This window comes from Oncorhynchus keta, chromosome 1 (genome assembly GCF_023373465.1).
Source record: "Oncorhynchus keta strain PuntledgeMale-10-30-2019 chromosome 1, Oket_V2, whole genome shotgun sequence".
In the NCBI taxonomy this organism is placed as follows: Eukaryota; Metazoa; Chordata; class Actinopteri; order Salmoniformes; family Salmonidae; genus Oncorhynchus; species Oncorhynchus keta.
This window is the reverse complement of record NC_068421.1, coordinates 37,330,769-37,351,509: the sequence shown is the minus strand read 5'-3', so window position 1 is coordinate 37,351,509 and position 20,741 is coordinate 37,330,769. Positions and strand designations below refer to the sequence as shown.

General features: G+C 43.6%; 1 protein-coding gene across 9 annotated transcripts in view; it reads right to left on the bottom strand.

Annotated features, from left to right (window-relative positions):
• The window catches only part of LOC118384307 (alpha-actinin-4), a 46,838-nt gene extending 27,158 nt beyond the window's left edge, over positions 1 to 19,680 (bottom strand). For 3 of the 9 annotated variants that reach the window (XM_052523813.1, XM_052523826.1, XM_052523836.1), the window contains exon 1: positions 19,338 to 19,679. In XM_052523813.1, the coding sequence (XP_052379773.1) occupies positions 19,338 to 19,472 (135 nt within the window). In that variant the 5' untranslated portion in view covers positions 19,473 to 19,679. Of the gene's footprint in view, positions 1 to 19,337 lie in introns of all 9 variants that reach the window. The other 6 variants (XM_052523831.1, XM_052523820.1, XM_052523835.1 and 3 more) reach the window with 3 other exon arrangements.
• Positions 19,681 to 20,741: the final 1,061 nt, after the last annotated feature.

The window sequence follows — 20,741 nt, the reverse complement described above, 5'->3', positions numbered from 1 at the left end:
ACGTAAGGCGCCAGTGTAAACAGATTTTTGGATATAAACATGCACATTATCGAACAAAACATACATGTATTGTGTAACATGATGTCCTATGAGTGTCATCTGATGAAGATCAAAGGTCAGTGATTCATTTTATCTATATTTCTGCTTTTTGTGACTCCTATCTTTGTCTGGAAAAATGGCTGTGTTCTTTCGACTTGGCGGTGATCTAACATAATCATATGTTGTGCTTTTTTTTTAAATCGGACATGAAGGGTAGATTAACAAAGGAATATCTTTAATTTGCTGTGTTGGACTTGTGTGAAAGTATAAAAAAATATATTTTAGAATTTCACCTGCTGCCTTTTCAGCAGAATGTTGTGGAGGTGTTCCGCTAGTAACCCCCGCGCTAGAAAGATTTTTAAAAATGGCAGCATTGGATCTTCAAGAGACCGAGTCAGTGGGCAGATAAAACTGGGCTCCACAGCTCTTGCAGCCACTAGAAATCAGCAACCTTAGGCGCCCTAACTCTGTATTTGACATCGCACTGCATTGCTACCCGCCTCACACCACCCGTTCACAAACACTTCGACTTGGCTAATCAGCTGCCCATCCTTTAATCTCCTTCCTGGATGTAGACTGTCTTGTCTTCATATGAATCATTAGGAATGATAGTAATTTATCAGTGCAACACCGCCACAGCTAACAAACTTAGAAACCAGAAAAATCTAAATCAATCTTAGCGTGTTACTCCACATTGGTGCATCTAAAATGTGCCGTAAATAACTGAGCTCACTCCAAGATAAGATGGGGATAGTCATGTCTGTTCACGGTTTCATAACGAATAGCAACCTTTACACTACTACTGACGTGTTTGCCAAGGAAATGCTCTCACGGCCACTCATGGATCCCGATCACTTTCAGAGAAAATGCCAAATGTAAACGCACCCAATCCTGCCAGGAAAGGAGATAAGAGTGTGCACACTAAATAGAGTGCTCCAGACAGCATTTTGGCAGTTGGCTTAGGGGAAGACTGGGCCTTTCCAATTCAAACATAGACATGGACACCTATAAATATATGGGGTATAATGCCAAAATAAATCACAGGTCAGAGAGATACTGCAGCAGGGTTCACATGTTGAATGTAGTCGGCATGACAGGTCCGGAAATAAATGGAAATTTCAATTAAAGTGTTTCCTTCCGTCCCAAATTCTCCTCCCCTGCGCAGAGGCGAGCTCTTAAGGATTGTGCCCTATCCTGATTCTTAAAATGGCATTGTGGGGCATCAAACATGAGATAAGGATCCCTTTCAGTCTCCTCCCAGTTCGAGGCCAACGCCTGGAAACACAACCATTGAATCCCACACAATGGAGGTATGCAGACAGACCATAGTCTGTGGCACACACATTCTGATAGACCATGATTTATGGTAAGTATTCTTCACCCGTTTCTACTCTTCTGTATAAGTTAGTAGTCATAAAACTGCATGCATGTCAATTATGTACCATCAGAGTATCAAAATGGAAGTTGACCATTAAGGCATGTAAAGAAATTGCTTGACATTAGAAATGACCTTCAGTGAGTTTGCGGTTGCACTGCGAGACCTTTGAGTAAGTTACATATGCCCGACTTCGGGCCGCCCCCAAAGACGTGCATTTGCTTTCCACGTTTTGACCTTTAATAACAAAGCAGCAGTTCAGGCAATAACAAAATAAGCTGATGTCATTACAAGGCTCTGTGAGTTAGTCACAATCTGGCAGCCCCAGAGAGGTATTGGCAGTTATCATTAACCCTTGGTGAACTAATTGCATCATTTTAGGGTTATGCATGTCTGTGCTGGGTTGGAGAAAAAGCTGTCAAATGCTGCCAAACAGGGAGGATGTGTACTGTGAGGAGTCACCCAACAGGTGCTTTGATATTGCTTAGGTCAGTCTGAATTCCCTGCAGCCTCTGAGTAAGCAGTGATGGAGGACAGCATCAAAACGGGGCTGGTCACCATAATGATGACACAGCCTTCCCACATAATGTATCCAGCTATGCAGGTTTCCCCTACTGTGGTCTAGACAATGATGGGAGGATGGGAGACAACTTAAGGGTGTGGTTCCATCCGTCACTCAAACTAGAGAATTTTTTGCTAATCAAATCTATGAGAATTGAGTTGTTTATTCAAGGCATTTTTTTAATTAGCAGAAAACAACACTATTTGAGTAACGTTATGAATGAGACCGTGTAAATGTGTTATTTTCTGATATCATTTGTACTAAAGCCAGAGCATCTCCTTCTCTGTAGTGTCTTACCAGAGCATCTCCTTCTCTGTAGTGGCTTACCAGAGCAAAAAGCAGTCCAACCAGAGTGGCTGCTGACCTTTTCCGCCTGGCCATTGAAAGGGGAAGCCATTACAAAGAGAAACAAGAAGTGCAGGACAGTGAAGCACAGCTGAGGGGCGAATACAGCAACCATAAGCACTCTAAACAAGGCAACTGTGGTCATCTGAGTAGCAACCACATGCGTGGGAATCAACCCATGTAGACGTCTTACTCAAACTATGAGTAGGACGTTCCTCAAACCGGTAGTTCTCACTTTACTCAGCCAGGCATGAGGTATTTCAAACTTAATCCGCAGACTCACTGCAACCAAACAGGGTGCTCGGTTGGTAAAACCACCTCTGCATAGGCCCACATGACCACTCCAGCAACCCACACCATCAGTAAAGCTGGCCAAGATTGTGGGGGGTGAGCTGTCTGCTTGACACCTACACAGAAATTCTTCTCAGTGTGTGTGGCCAAGCGACAGCACATTTTTAACATGTTACTGTGAACTTGATGCTGCCCTTGTCCCAGACATCTCAACATTGAACTGGAGTACCAATGAGTCATTTGGTCAAAGACAGAGGATTATGGGGGAAGATAGTCATTTCCTCAAATCAAAATGGGTGTACCTGGAATAAGCACTGTCCTAAAACAAAGGCAACATGACTCCAACTCCATTTCGATGTAAGAACAAGCAGAAATGTTTGGTGGGAACCCTGGCATTTGTGCCCAGCTGAACATGCTTAGGTAATCATTCCTGGGATTCGTTTCAGAGCATTGGTGAGAGAAAGAGAGAAAGGGGAGTGTGACATTTCTGCTTTATTCCAAACATTCCCACTGTGGCAGGTGTGTATCTGGCCTCAATAGCCTGCACCTCATCTGTTCTAAATCTGTGACCTCCTCCACGGAGGTTCTCAGAGTCAGAGGAGATGTCTAAAACAGCCTCCGCAATAGCACAGCCTGGAATCATCTATTTAATAGTGATAGTCAGTCTGGTCTGCAAGATCTGAAACTATGAATGCTCGATGGGATTCCACAGCCCATTTTATGAAACATAGCCTAGGCCTCTAAATTAAAGAGTCGTGACACTACTCAACTAAAATGTTTCATCTTGTGAATGCTCGTTTGAAATCACCAAAAACACGTTCAGACCAAAGCCTTCTGGCAGTGGAATAATCAATCATATATACCTTTCTCATTAACATTAAGTCAGGCAAAGGTTTAAAGATCAAGGACGAAAACCAGAATGTGACAGAGGGGAAGGGGAGGGGTATTTGTAGAAAACCTTTGAAAGGCAGGAACAAAATCCAATGTGGAGGAGAGAGAGGGAAAGAGGGAGCATGAGAAAATGTGACCAAACGAGAAAGGAAGGCTGGCCCAGTAGACAGCATTGTCACATTAACTGCCTCTTCCTGTCGTTGTCTGCCTCTCGCACTCGTTGCCTTATAAGGCAACGCATTTAACTGCCTGTCACTGTGGCGATGATGTAACAGCTTACCACCAAGTGCACCACCCCCTGCACAGACACACCACAGCGATTTCTTTTTAAACACCTTGGGGGGGACATTTCTCAGACTGAAACATTTGTTCCAAAATTGGCTAGCATCTTGAAGTGACAATCCCACATCCTTTCACAACATTTCTGTCCCTGATGTGTTTGATCTAATGTGTGTGAACGTGAAACACCCCGCCCCCCCCAACCTCCAACCATTCCACAACCAACCTGGCCCTTTATGACTCACAGCCCTACATGTCTGACACACACACACAGCAGGATCTCACTCACACACTCAAAATGGATGCCAAAACACAGGCATATAAAAACAGTTAGACACACACACTATTTTTTATTTAATTTTACCTTTATTTAACCAGGTAGGCAAGTTGAGAACAAGTTCTCATTTACAATTGCGACCTGGCCAAGACAAAGCAAAGCAGTTCTACAGTGCCAAGATTCTTGCTTAACTATTGTCCAAATGGCCATTGCCTAATTAGACCCATACATAGATGAGAGCAGAATCACATAACTCACCCAACATGTCAACATCCAACAGAAACACCCATCCCAAACATTATGAATACTAGGAGGGGGAGAACACCTCACCAGACAACACAACCCTCCTCTGCAGTCAGGGGGTGTGACAGGTGATGTAGTGAGAGTGGAAGGGAGCCCTTGAGCTCAGCCCCTCTGTAGCCATGCAGGGGGAGGGGGGGCAGACCGAGCCCCTTCAGAACCCACCCGGCACAGGATCTCTGGCTCGACCACAGCCCACATCACTGACTGACTGCGAACCAGTTCACCAGCCTCCCCATCTACCACCCCTCCCCGGGGTTATCCACTGCATCACACGTACTGCTGGTCGACCGATTAAAAATTAGCAAGGCCAATTAATTAGGGTCGATTTCAAGTTTTCATAATCGGTAATCGGCATTTTTGGATACTGATTATGGCCGATTACATTGCACTCCACAAGGAGACTGCGTGGCAGGCTGACCACCTGTTATACGAGTGCAGTAAGGAGCCAAGGTAAGTTGCTAGCTAGCATTAAACTTAACTTATAAAAACAATCAATCTTAACATAATCACTAGTTAAACTACACATGGTTGATGATATTTCTAGTTTAACTAGCTTGTCCTGCGTTGCAAATAATCAATGAGGTGCCTGTTAATTTATCATTGAATCACAGCCTACTTCACCAAAGGGGTGATGATTTAACAAAGCGCATTCCCCAAAAAAAGCACTGTCGTTGCACTAATGTACCTAACTATAAACATCAATGCCTTTCTTGAAATCAATACACAAGAATATATTTTTAAACCTGCATATTTAGTTATGAAATTCATGTTCCCAGGCAATATTAACTAGGGAAATTGTGTCACTTCTCTTGTGTTCAGTACTAGCAGAGTCAGGGTATATGCAAGTTTGGGCTGTCTGGCTCAAACTGTGTGAAGACCATTTCTTCCTAACAAAGACTGTAATAAATTAGCCAGAATTGAACTATTATAAATATTTTTATTTCACCTTTATTTAACTAGGTAGGCTAGTTAAGAACAAGTTCTCATTTACAACTGCGACCATGTCAAGATAAAGCAAAGCAGTGCCACACAGAGTTACACGTGGAATAAACAAACCTACCTAAAAGTCAATAACACAATAGAAAAAAAGTATATGTACAGTGAGTGCAAATGAGGTAAGATAAGGGAGGTAAGGCAATAAACAGGCCATAGTGGCGAAATAGTTACAATTTAGCAATTAAAACACTGGCGTGATAGATGTGCAAGTAGAGATACTGGGGTACAAAGGACCCCAAAAAAGAAATAACAGTATGGGGATGAGGTAGTTGGATGATCCATTTACAAAATGGGCTATGTACAGGTGCAGTGATCTGCTCTGACAGCTGGTGCTTAAAGTTAGTGAGGGAGATATGGGTCTCCAGCTTCAGTAAATTTTGCAATTCGTTCCAGTCATTGGCAGCAGAGAACTGGAAGGCGGCCAAAGGAGGAGATGGCTTTGGCGATGTCCAGTGAAATATACCTGCTGTAGTGCGTGCTACGGGTGGGTGTTCCTATGGTGACCAGAGTGCTGAGGTAAGGCTGGGCTTTACCTAGCAAAGACTTATAGATGACCTGGAGCCAGTGGGTTTGGCGAAGAAAATGAAGCGAGGGCCAGCCAACGAGAGCATACAGGTCGCAGTGATGGTAGTATATGGGGCTTTGGTGACAAAACGGACAGCACTGTGATAGCAAATTGAATGCAGTCTGAGCAGAGTGTTGGGAGGCTATTTTGCAAATGACATTGCCGAAGTCAAGGAAGGATAGACAGTTTTACGAGGGCATGTTTGGTAGCATGAGTGAAGGTTGATTTGTTGCGAAATAGGGAGCCGAGTCTAGATTTAATTTTGGATTGGAGATGCTTAATGTGAGTCTGGAAGGAGAGTTCAGTCTAACCACACACCTAGGTATCAACATTGAAGGTTTTGCAATGTAGAGGTCGACCGATTAATCGGAATGGCCGATTAATTAGGGCCGATTTCAGGTTTTCATAACAATCGGAAAATTGTATTTTTGGACACCGATTTGGCCCATAATTTATTTATTTATTATTTTACACCTTTATTTAATCTTTATTTAACTAGGCAAGTCAGTTAAGAACACATTCTTATTTTCAATGACGGCCTAGGTGGGTTTAACTGCCTCGTTCAGGGGCAGAACGACAGATTTTTACCTTGTCAGCTCGGGGGATTCAATCTTGCAACATTACAGTTAACTAGTCCAACGCTCTAACCACCTGCCTCTCATTGCACTCCGAGGAAACTGCCTGTTACGCGAATGCAGTAAGAAACTAAGGTAAGTTGCTAGCTAGCATTACACTTACCTTATAAAAACAATAAATTAATCAATCATAATCAGTAGGTAACTACACATGATTTATGATATTACTAGTTTATCTAGCGTGTCCATATAATCGATTGCTCCAATGTGTACCTAACCATAAACATCAATGCCTTTCTTAAAATCAATACGCAGAAGTATATATTTTTAAACCTGCATATTTAGCTAAAAGAAATCCAGGTTAGCAGGCAATATTAACCAGGTAAAATTGTGTCAGTGTATATGCAACAGTTTGGGCTGCCTATTTTGCCAGAATTTTACGTAATTATGACATAACATTGAAGGTTGTGCAATGTAACAGCAATATTTAGACTTATGGATGCCACCCGTTAAATAAAATCCAGAACGGTTCCATATTTCACCGAAATAATAAACGTCTTGTTTTCGAGATGATAGTTTCCGGATTCTACCATTTTAATGACCTAAGGCTCGTATTTGTGTGTTATCATGTTATAACTAAGTCTATGATTTGATAGAGCAGTCTGACTGAGCGATGGTAGGCACCAGCAGGCTCGTAAGCATTCATTCAAACAGCATTTGTGTGTTTGCCAGCAGCTGTTTGACTTCAAGCCCATCAACTCCCGAGATTAGGCTGGTGTAACCGATGTGAAATGGCTAGCTAGTTAGCAGGGTGCACGCTAATACCGTTTCAAACGTCACTCGCTCTGAAACTTGGAGTGGTTGTTCCCCTTGCTCTGCAAGAGCCACAGCTTTTGTGGCGCGATGGGTAACGCTGCTTCGAGGGTGGCTGTTGTCGTTGTGTTCCCTGGTTCGAGCCCAGGTAGGAGCGAGGACAGGGACAGAACCTATACTGTTACACTTGCAACACTAAAGTGCCAATAAGAACATCCAATAGTCAAAGGTTAATGAAATACAAATTGTATAGAGAGAAATAGTCCTATAATAACTACAACCTAAAACTTCTTACCTGGGAATATTGAAGACTCATGTTAAAAGGAACCACCAGCTTTCATATGTTCTCATGTTCTGAGCAAGGAACTTTCTTCTCCAACACTTTGTTTTTGCATTATTTAAACCAAATTGAACATGTTTCATTATTTATTTGAGGCTAAATTTATTTTATTGATGTATTATATTAAGTTAAAATAAGTGTTCATTCAATATTGTTGTAATTGTCGTTACAAAAAAATAAAACCTTTATTATTATTATTTTTTAATCTTCCGATTTAAATCGGTATCAGCTTTTTTTGGGCCCTCCAATAATCGGTATCGTGTTGGAAAATCATAATCGGTCGACCTCTAGTACACACTTAGACCGGGTGGAGGGGCGGGGGTAAAGAGTATTTGATTCAATGAGCCCGTCTCAGATTTGGGGGGGGGGGTCAGTCAGAGTCAGTAGGCCTGGGGTGCTAAGCCAGGGGGTACCACCATACATGCAGGTGGGGGATATCACTAGGCCTAGTCCATAAAGAGCATGGTAGTAGAGCAATGCCAAAGACTTAGATGTGTACAGCTCAGAGAGACTGATCAAGATCATACCAACAACAATTAAAAGAAGAGTGGTACCACGTGGCAAACAAGCACAGCATGAAATCTATGACAAGTATCCAACGTATTACACTGTGACCACAGAACACCACACACTGTTCTTCTCATGGGTGGTGTGAACGCTTGCACACTGAGGCGTTTATTCACACATCTGTCTGTCTGGGGCTACGCTGCTGCAGGTCGTTAGGCTTTCCAGTACACTGCTGCAGTGGAGGGCCCCTGTACAGAGCGCTCTTTGTTAAAATCGCTCTCGTTTAAGAATGCCTTTGGGGGCTTTGATTCGATTTGTCCGAGAGATTGTCTGGTGCACTTCCCTGGCCTGCACGGCTCTGAGGAAGGAGAACAGATGCAGGCAGTTGGGTGATTCCCCAGCGAGTGTAGGAGAGGAAGGATTCACTGGGGGGAAACATATCTAAAAGGAAACGTCCCTTTTTCAGGACCCTGTCTTTCAAAGATAATTCGTAAAAATCCAAAGAATTTCGCAGATCTTCATTGTAAAGGGTTTAAAACACTGTTTCCCATGCTTGTTCAATAAACCATAAACAATTAATGAACATGCACCTGTGGAACGGTCGTTAAGACACTAACAGCTTACAGACGGTAGGCAATTAAGGTCACAGGACACTAAAGAGACCTTTCTGCTGACTCTGAAAAACACCAAAAGAAAGATGCCCAGGGTCCCTGCTCATCTGCGTGAACATGCCTTATGAATGCTGCAAAGGAGGCATGAGGAGTGCAGATGTGGCCAGGGCAATACATTTCAATGTCCGTACTGTGAGAAGCCTAAGACAGCACTACAGGGAGACAGGGCGGACAGCTGATCGTCGTCGCAGTGGCAGAACACGTCTAACAACATCTGAACATCACACCTGTAGTAAAGGCAACAATTGCCCGAGTTACACCAGGAACGCACAATCCCTCCATCAGTGCTCAGACTCTCAGCCTATTGGGGACAGAGGCTGGACTGAGGGCTTGCAGGCCTGTTGTAAAGGCAGGTCCTCACCAGACATCACCGGTAACAACGTCACTGATGGGCACAAACCGACCGTCGCTGGACTTGACGGGACTGGCAAAAAGTGCTCTTCACTGACGAGTTTGCAGTTGTCTCACCAGGGGAGATGGCCGGATTTGCGTTTATCGTCGAAGGAATGAACGTTGCACCGAGGCCTGTACTCTGGAGCAGGATCGATTTGGAGGTGGAGGGACCGTCATGGTCTGGGGCGGTGTGTCACAGCATCATCGGACTGAGCTTGTTGTCATTGCAGGCAATCTCAATGCTGTGTGTTACAGGGAATCAATCAATCAAATTTTATTTATATAGCCCTTCGTACATCAGCTGATATCAGTTGTGGAAGACTTCCTCCCTCATGCGGTACCCTGCGTGATTTCCTGCAAGACAGGAATGTCAGTGTTTTGCCATGGCCAGCGAAGACCCCGGATCTCAATCCCATTGAGCATGTCTGGGACACATTATTCCATGTCTGTTAGTCAAACTGAACAAGTTCCACAGACGTGTAGGTCTCTGTTAGAGGTCGACCGATTATGATTTTTCACCGCTGATACCGATTAATGGAGGACCAAAAAAAGCCGATGCCGATTTGAAATCGGTCAATCTTTATTTATTTGTAATGATTGACAATTACAACAATACTGAATGAACACTTATTTTAAATTAACTCTTTAGGAATAGGGGGCAGCATTTTCACTTTGGATGAATGCCCATAGTGAACTGCCTCCTACTCTGTCCCAGATGCTAATATATGCATATTATTATTACTATTGGATAGAAAGCACTCTGAAGTTTCTAAAACTGTTTGAATTAAGTCTGAGTATAACAGAACTCATAGGGCAAGCAAACTTCCAAACAGGAAGTGGAAATTCTGGGGCTGGTTGATTTAACCCATCGCCTATTCACATCCAAATAAGATATGGATCTGTTCGCACTTCCTACACCTTCCACTAGATGTCAACAGTCAGTAGAACGTGGAATGAAGCCTCTAGTGTGATGTGGGACCGGATGGCAGCTATTTGAGTCACTGGTCTGGCAGAATGCCAGTTCCTGGTTATGCACAGTTGTCATTATATTGCCTTGCGTTCCATTACTCTGTAGACAAAAACAAATAACCCGGTTGGAACGTTATTGGATATATGATAATAACATCCTGAAGATTGATTCTTTACTTAGTTTGACCAGTTTATTTGACCTGGAATATAACTTTTTGAAGTTTTCATCCGAGTTCGCCTGGACCCCGCGCCAGCTTTTGGACATGTGAACTAAACGTGCTAGCAAAAGTAGCTAATTGGACACTAGTAATGGACATTATGGAACAAAACAACGATTTATTGCGGAACTAGGATTCTTTGCACTGCATTCTGATGAAAGATCATCAAAGGTAAGGGAATATTTATGATGTAATTTCGTATTTCTGTTGACTCCAACATGGAGGATGAATACACTGCTCAAAAAAATAAAGGAAACACTTAAACAACACAATGTAACTCCAAGTCAATCACACTTCTGTGAAATTAAACTGTCCACTTAGGAAGCAACACTGATTGACAATAAATCTCACATAAATCTCATTGTGCAAATGGAATAGACAACAGGTGGAAATTATAGGCAATTAGCAAGACACCCCAAATAAAGGAGTGGTTCTGCAGGTGATAACCACAGACCACTTCTCAGTTCCTATGCTTCCTGGCTGATGTTTTGGTCACTTTTTAATGCTGGCGGTGCTTTCACTCTAGTGGTAGCATGAGACGGAGTCTACAACCCACACAAGTGGCTCAGGTAGTGCAGCTCATCCAGGATGGCACATCAATGCGAGCCGTGGCAAGAAGGTTTGCTGTGTCTGTCAGCGTAGTGTCCAGAGCATGGAGGCGCAACCAGGAGAAAGGCCAGTACATCAGGAGACGTTGAGGAGGTCGTAGGAGGGCAACAACCCAGCAGCAGGACCGCTACCTCCGCCTCAGACGTGACAGTCTGGAGACGCCGTGGAGAACGTTCTGCTGCCTGCAACATCCTCCAGCATGACCGGTTTGGCGGTGGGTCAGTCATGGTGTGGGGTGGCATTTCTTTGGGGGGCCGCACAGCCCTCCATGTGCTCGCCAGAGGTAGCCTGACTGCCATTAGGTACCGAGATTAGATCCTCAGACCCCTTGTGAGACCATATGCTGGTGCGGTTGGCCCTGGGTTCCTCCTAATGCAAGACAATGCTAGACCTCATGTGGCTGGAGTGTGTCAGCAGTTCCTGCAAGAGGAAGGCATTGATGCTATGGACTGGCCCGCCCGTTCCTCAGACCTGAATCCAATTGAGCACATCTGGGACATCATGTCTCGCTCCATCCACCAACGCCACAGACTGTTCAGGAGTTGGCGGATGCTTTAGTCCAGGTCTGGGGGGGAGATCCCTCAGGAGGCCATCCGCCACCTCATCGGGAGCATGCCCAGGCGTTGTAGGGAGGTCATACAGGCACGTGGAGGCCACACACACTACTGAGCCTCATTTTGACTTGTTTTAAGGACATTACATCAAAGTTGGATCAGCCTGTAATGTGATTTTCCACTTTAATTTTGAGTGTGACTCCAAATCCAGACCTCCGTGGGTTGATAAATTTGATTTCCATTGATAAATGTGTGATTTTGTTGTCAGCACATTCAACTATGTAAAGAAAAAAGTATTTAATAATAATATTTCATTCATTCAGATCTAGGATGTGTTATTTTAGTGTTTCTTTATTTTTTGGAGCAGTGTATATACTTGTGTATTGATTTTAAGAAAGGCATTGATGTTTATGGTTAGGTACACCTTGGAGCAACGACAACTTTTTTTGTGAATGCGCACCGCATCGATTATATGCAACACAGGACACGCTAGATAAACTAGTAATATCAACCATGAGTAAGTTACCTAGTGATTATGATTGATTAATAAAAAGGTAAGTTTAATTCTAGCTAGCAACTTACCTTGGCTTCTTACTGCATTCGCGTAACAGGCAGGCTCCTCATGGAGTGCAATGAGATGCAGGTGGTTAGAGCGTTGGACTAGTTAACCGTAAGGTTGCAAGATTGAACCCTCGAGCTGACAAGGTTAAAATCTGTCGTTCTGCTCCTGAACAAGGCATTTAACCCACCGTTCCTAGGCAGTCATTGAAAATAAGAATGTGTTCTTAACTGACTTGCCTAATTAGGTGTAAAAAAAAATAATTAAGAAACGGCCAAATCGGTGTCTAAAAATACCGATTTCCGATTCTTAAGAAAACTTGAAATTGGTTCTAATTAATCAGCCATTCCGATTAATCAGTCGACCTCTAGTCTGTTTTTGAATCATATGTTCATACAATTTTTTTACACAAGTTTGCTGAAAATAAACGCAGTTGACAGTGAGAGGACGTTTCTTTTTTTGCTGCGTTTATGATGCACACCCTGGGCCTGCTGTGATAGGGCCCTCTGTCAGCTGGCCAGTGACACACAGTCAAAGGCAGGTCACACTACAGACAGAGATAGACAAAAACCACCCAAAGTTCTTACCTCATCTCTCACCCTGCAGGTTAGCCACTAAAAGGCCTGGTTAAGGGGCGGGGACACCTCAAGGGCAATCCTCCTCCTCTGGTGAACAACAATCATCACTCTCTATTAGCTCCCACTTTGTTCTGTCTCACGCTATGCTTAGGACTCCAAATCTCTCCTACCATGTGGAACTGAAAGACACAGATCTGAATGAGGGCTACTTCTACAACTGGAGTTGAATAAGGAATCAACAGAAAACCACAGAAGCCACAGCCTTCCTTCCCCTTTCCTGCTACTCCCTTGAGATGGACTCTAGTAGGAGTCATATACTGGGCTGAACTAGGACAAACAAGCCCATTGGACTGGGTGAGTTTAAATGGGAGCATCTACAGCACGCGAAGAGCCAGTAGTCTTGTCACTTCCTACTAGAGAGTTCGTGATGGCTGTGCCCAAAGTAGCATGAACACCCTTTGTTTTGCATTGATTCAACGTTCAAGTTAGAGGACAACCTTTATGAGTCTAGTAGATTAACTGTCCGGCGTATCTGTGTTTTTCTGGTCTTTATACGGTTGTCTATGTGCTAACAACAGTCTCTGAGGAGCTGCCTTTGTGTTGCAACACACTGGGAAAAAAAGCCAGGCATTTCTCTCCCTCCCTGACGATCTGCCAGTCCGCCCCTGTAAATGCCCGACTAGAAAGAGCGCCTCCCACATGAGGACCCGACCACATGGCCAAAATGTTAAACTGCACTGGTTTTGTGATGAAGTCAAAATCCAACCGGCTGCTGGCCAAAAAATAAAAATATATAGCCTAAATACTAAAAATAAGCCTGTGTATTTCCGTGGGCCGCGCTCTAATCCTCTTACAAACAGTCTTTTGTCTGGGCTCTGTACACTTAAGAGTCTTTCAGTGGCGCTGCAGACATTATATGCAAACAATGGGCCAAGGAGAGAGAAAGTGTTGCTGTGGCTGGTTCTCTCTGTGCCCTCTCTGACTGGGTGCAGGGTGAAACCCTAGAACTGAAAGACGGCGACATAACTCTGGGTTGGCCTAGTAGCTGCTGGGTCGCACTGGAATATTTAAAATTGCACTTGCCGTGCATGCAACCACCTGGGGCTCAGAGTCAGACAAACACTGTGTGTTGGTAGGTTTCTGCACTTTTCCAAGGGCTGGGGGCAATTAACAACATCCCAACTTGCTTAGTTTCAAGACCCTCCCTCACACTGTGCCCCACTCACCAGAGTCTTTAATAATAAAACGAGAAGCCACAATAGAAATGAGGGCCTCAGAGAAAACGCTTCAAAGAGCTGCTTCTCTCTATGACCTCCCCTTATGGCTACAGGGTAGGAGGAGCCTACCACTAATCATACAGAGATAACAGTATGTGTTTATGTGTACTGTTGACTGGCAGCTAAGCCTGTTCACTCAAGGCTGTTTTGCTGCTAGGAGCACCACCAGCAGGTTCATCAGATCAAACCACATCCATCCAGACCACCCGGTCCCGACACAAACCCTGCTGAGCGACGGTTAAACCAATCAAACCTGAAGTTTATAAGCCAACCCTCTGCATCACTTCTGTCCAAACAGATCTGAGAAGTAGCTCGTTGGGACTACCCTTGAGTTACCCTTGAGCAGTGTTCTCCACAGCTATGGAAAGCCACTGACCAAAAGGATTAACCGATACGGTGTGTCTATGGCCATGCCTTCCTGATCCTCCTTAGCCCTTCCACCAGAGCCATGTTTTATTAAGTCCCCTGATCCAGCTGCCTCTCCTCCAGCTGGGATAAGGGTGAGATCATGTCAGGGGGCAGCCTGCTACCAGAGTTTGATGCAGCTCAAACACCAAGTCCTGTGGTTAAACAAACACTAGATACATTAAAAACTCAATGACAAGTCAGTGGGAGGATGGAGTCAGTGGTAGAAACATTTCAATTGCGAGTCAACTTTAAAAGGGCGTGGCCAAAGGCAGATCTTTACCAAATGGTATAGCAGTGGACTGTAACTGCATGAACTATATCACTAATGTGGCACTTTGGATAGAGCCATCCATTGATAGCATGCCCCAGGAGTGATGACCCAGTCAAAGATCACCTTTAAAAAGTACCTGGTCTCTGGTTCATTGTGAATTCAGGTGGACTGCGTAGCTGTAGTAGGCATTCTACCAGACGAAATGTCAAGGCTAAACTGTGGCGGAGCCTTTCCAATAGCAGAGATGAAAGCCTTCAGCTTCCTGTAACAGTTGACTCATACAAATACACAGCACGTGTCTCTGAAGCAACATCTTAATGTAAAGTACAAAGTAGTCTCTCTGCACATCTGCTCCCAGTAACAGAGTCTCCCTGTGGCCTGACACTGACTGGATATGATATGAAATCTCAGAACCAGCCTTTTATCCAGACAGTCTTTCCTGAAGGGGTTTCAGTGGATTTATGGGACAGATGTTGTGTAGGGTTCAGGCCAGGGTTAACTTCCAGTACAGATTGGGGACATCTACTGCTGCAGTGGTGGTGCCACTTGGCAAGACCAGTAACATGGGTCAATTGACAGAGATACAAATGCTATCAAGTCAAACCTGGCAGGCTGCACTAGAGGATGGCATTTCAAGCGTTTGACTTTAGTCAAGCTGAGGACACAATGAGTGTTGTGGTAGAGTTAGCTAGACAAACGCACTGGTGACTAAAAGCCACTGTTGGCGACTGCCATTTCTCACTAAAGCAAAATAGTTTTCTGTAGTTCAGGTTAAAAGTACTTCATAGTGCAGGGCTAGGCAACCCTGTTCCTGGAGTGCCACAGGCACCACATCTGACCAACTGAGCTAATTGGTCAGTTCAGTGATTGCCTAAATTATTCACACCTGGTCTTCCAGGTCGGTTAAATCAAAACATGAAGTGCCTGTCATAGTATGTATGGGTTATATAGCCTGCAAGCTAACTTAGCCCACTCCTGCATTAGAATACATACAAATAAAATGCCTAGATCGGTATCTATTTACATTACAATTGAATTAGAGTCTCAGACAAGGCAATGATTAGACAGTGGATTGCAGTAGTGGTGCTTTTAATAGCAGCAGATAGTCTTGTGCTCTAGGCCTGCTAAAAGCCCTGCTGAGCAGCACTGTGGTCTGGCTCCCCTGTGTCACTAAGCTTGGTTGTCTCACAGGTACAGACTAAATAATGACTGGTCCACCACTGCCAAAAATACTCCCTGCATAGAGGCCTCGGTGAGGCTTTTATCAGAATAGACATATGCCAGACACACATCACACCTTTGCTGACTGACAAAAAAAGGGACAAAAAAAAATGGTCATGCAATTACTTTGCACAAACCAATCTACTAGTGATGACTGGCTAAATTGCCAGAACATGCAACAGGAGAGGGAACTTTGTTTATTTAAACGGAATACTGTTTATCACCAACCCATGGCAAAGCCCACAGTCATTACTCTGCTATGTGGAAGAAATAACATCTCTCCTAAAGCCCCCTCCCCATAATAATGCAGCCATCCCCTTCTTCACAGACCACACCCAAACACACATTCCTTTCTCCCAATTGCCTACAAAAGCACAGGGCCTGGTCCAATAAGCACAGACATACCTACACACAAACACGCAGTGCTTCAAGTTGGTGTATACAAACACTGTCTCACATGTACAGACAGAAATCACAGACTCAAGTAGGAGAGCTGCACATTGCAGATATTTGACTCCTGGCTCTAAACAATCCTAAATGAGATTTGGGGGTTGATACCTATGGCATGTTCGCACCAGCTCAGAAGACAATCTCCCAACAGAAACAGAGTTTTAGTACTACTGATAAGGAGGCTACACAAGAAGTACAAGTCAATAACATGAGCCACACCATCATAGCGTGTGGGTTGCGACTCAATTTCAAAAGAACCCAACTATGGCTTCTAGCATGTGAAGGCATTATGAACCTCTCCTCACTCCCCTAAAATGTAGCCCCATAAACAGGGGAGGGGAAACAGACCAGAGAGAATGGCTGACACAGAAAAACACAAATAGCCCCCAAACCCCAACCACTTCAAAAACGGGAGCACCCAAAGATGGTAGGACGACGCCCCTTGCCAAGCCCTCAATATGTGGCCACACAACCTCCCTGCCTGCCCTGGAGGACTTTCCCAGTGCGCCACATTGTCCACATCTGCAATCCTGCAAAAAACAGCATATTTTTCATTGGGGGTACGTAAAAGAAAAAACAGAACCCCCCCCCCCCAGCTATAATGGGCCACAAATGGAATGTTTCCCCTGCATGCTCTTGCTGTGGGAGAAAGAGAGAAAAGAGGGAGGGAGGGGGAGCGGTTACATTCCATTCTGCTCTGTCCCCTCGCCACCTGGTCATTTTACATTCAGCTGATTTCAGACCAGGGTCAGCAGTACTGCTCTCAGGCTGATGACAGGTCAAAAACTGACGTGAGATCAGGGAGGGACCACTTGACACTTAACACCCAGAGGCTGCAAAAGTGGTCAGCTAGAAGGCCTTCATGCAGATAACACAATAGAAACTCAGGTGTAGTTTCGCTATGGGCGGAGATATGAATATCCACACTCACAGTTGAGTCTTTCCTGCTTATCCCTTCATCAGCCCCAGTCACACAAACACACACTCGACAAAGGAGAAACAACCGGTTTCTTTTAACATGGATAACAAATCAGCCACTCCCACTAGTCCAGCGCTTAGTGCCCCAATTCCTTAAACACACCATGGCCACTTGTGAGAAACCAAAGCAGCCAGCCCTGAACTAACTGAGTCTGCCAGTCAAATGAATAGCTTGGGGAAATGGGAAGAAACTTAGAACACTGCCCACCTTGGCTGTGTGGTAATCTATGCAAGTCAGGGCACTGTGGCATGGGTGAGTCTGGTCAGGAGAGAAAGAGCATTTCTCTTTGTGGGGCTGAGTTGTAACAGACCGTCAACAATCACAGTAATGCAAACAGACAGGTACTTTGATAGTGCAGTGTATATAGGGAAATGAGGAGCAGTAAAAATTCCCACTGATCTTAAATATACGCTAAAGTTTAGCGGCTAAACTGAATGTGAGACGAGACCATATCCAAACAGTGTACGAAGAAGTTTGGCCATCACATCAGACTGACAGTGATTGAGTTTGGGGTGGCTTTTACCCTTTGCACATATTTGGTGGCTGAATGTCCTTTGCTTTGAAGTAGGTTGGATAACTGACATCCCGATACATTTGCATGGACACCGATTCCAACATTGCCCTGCTAGTATTGAAATTAAAACAGAAAGAATGGCCTCCAACAAAATGTTGGGTATTACATCATGTCTTGGCATGTGGCTAATTTTTGTCGTTAGGTTGGACTTAATTACATGGTTCTCAAGCTGAAATGGAGCTCTCTGAAGTGTATTACACTTTAACCAGTGTATTAAACTGGACTAGACTGAGCAGGATGACATTTTGGTGTTGGAAAAAACCCTTTAGGTAGAATAACAGTGGCGTGTTGGATGTCCACTTGGAGTCTGATTTCCACATACATACAGTAGGCCTAAATACATAGGCTACAATAAGTACAGAATCACTGGAGGGAGGCATGTATTAACTTCATGCAATAACTGGCACAACAGCGGTGAAAACGCCACAGGAATTTGCCCATGGTTCCCCCTCCTTGACTTTTCTGTAATAAATGTCCTGGCTATGAATGTCACGCATCCCCAGTAATCTATAAAAGCTATACATCCTTCAGTAACCGGTGTTATTCTTTAGGAAAGAAGCCCCTATTGCCTGTGTTTGTAGGCCATCTGAGTCATTTGTTCATCATTGATTATTTTTCTTCCTGTGAGGAAACGTTCCTTTATAGGCAAACCTATTTAGAGGATCGACATCCAGAGAGGGTCAAGCTGAACGCATGGTTAGGCTAAATCAATTAGTCGAATGAATAATGTGGTGAGTTAAAAAGCTGAGTAATGATGGGCTGAAATATAATACTCCGAGTGACGTCACTCCACTAAAAAGGCAAATCATTTTCACAACGAGGTGTAGCACGACAGACCCTCAATCATTCCAGACTGTTAAGCAACATTGCCTCAAATGATCCCCACGCCACATTTCCAAGGTTTGATCATAGTTGCAAGCGCGCGAGCATTAAAAGGATTAAGACGAGTCTTAAAACCTTTAAACTATTTTCAGCTGGAAATATTGTATTTTCAATTGCGACAGAAAGTAGATGTTTTTTTTAAACAAGAGAGCACAGCAGTGTTTTATCTGCTTCGACCCAGAACATCTTAACACTTTCAGGACACAATTTCTTATACTATTTTTTGACTCACATCGAAATTATGCCTATGGCCATCTTGAAAAATGGCAGAAATATCGACTGGAAAATAAGCCAGGCTAACATAAGCGGCAGAACTAGATGTAATACAATGTTTCATTCCAATAAAAAAAACTATCGCTGTCCTCGGTCGATTGAGAAAATACAGGTTGCTGTCGTAATGACGCATGTGGAAAGCGTTTATTGGCCCATTTCTTGTTTGACATACACCATATGGACACAGGAAAGTTCGTTACATTGAGTCGGTATAAAATCGTGTTGTTTTATAGATGCAGCGGCTAGGCAATCAGGGCCCAAATTCAGTCCCCGACCTCTCCCTTCCATTTTACCTTTCTTTGCTGTTTCTCCCAGGCCGGGTCCAGCAGCAGGTCCCGGTCCCAATCATTTTCTTGTTCTCTTGGGTCCATGTAAACGGCTGGTCCTCCAGACGATGCTTGATTATTAGAAGCGTGATAATCTACCATAGTCAGATAGCTAATAACCTACCGGTATATCTAAGACTCTCGAACGAGAAATTGGGAATGTGACCCAGTTGCGGAAACTCTTTGCTTTCAACGTTCCGTCAGGAATATCCGGTCTATACACTGCCAATACTGGCTAAAAGAATGCTTAATCTCCACCCGAGGAGAGAATGGTGTGGTCGAAAGCAAATAGCCGCTCCTACAAAACTAGAGTAGGTTGCCAGGCCCAACGAGGTCATGAATATTCAGTCGTCTGCTTATTATTCATGAGCTGTTGAAATCCTTCCCCCCAAAAGGCTGAGAGCACATAATTTAGTAGTAGACTATATCCTACTAAAAGTAATGTTCTAAAAAAGGTATTATGCCTGATATGTAGCCTAATGTCTTTGTAAAGTAACCTAAATCATTGCAGATTGAAGTCTTTGCATGTTGCTAAATATATAATTGAAACATTGTATCAACGTTTAGATGCAACTTATCCTGGCCCCTTGAAACGATACAATGTTTTTTTTTAATGCACAAATGGATTTGTAGCCAGTATAGACAGATTTACGAACTGTAACATTTTGAGCGCAATACTAGAATAGTTCTGATAACTACTACTTCTATAATATCCATAGAATATTAAAGTAACTGTCCAGTGAAAATGTCCCTTTCAAAAGTTAGTATTATGTTAATTAACTCATATCCAAATAATTTTGTTGACTCATCTAAAACTAATGTGGCCAAAGCATAACTTGGAGAAAAACACTTCAAAAACCCCACCTCAAACTTGTATCTCCAGTTGTGTCTCATTCTGTTGGGGTACGCCCACTCCATTCCAACACAGAAAAGCTGCTAACATGTTATTAAGCTAACATGCTTAATAACAAAAACGATTGAAAGGAAACTATTTCACTCATAGAAATCTGGATAGTTACTTTAAACACAAGCTACACACTACACAGGGGTATATATTTGTCTAAATATATGACTCTGCACAGGGACACTTTCAGGATGCAACCTTTTGGAACGTTCAGATAGAAATACACTATGTTGAACAAACATGCCTCTCTTACATGTAAGAATATGGAATCGCATGAGCTTTATTCGTGGCATTTCTATCTACAACATTCTACAATGCTTCTTCTTGCAAGACACGAATCAGACAGAGCCTATTTATTTATTTTATCTTTATTTAACAAGGTAGGCAAGTTGAGAACAAGTTCTCATTTACAATTGCGACCTGGCCAAGATAAAGCAAAGCAGTTCGACAGATACATACAGTCAATA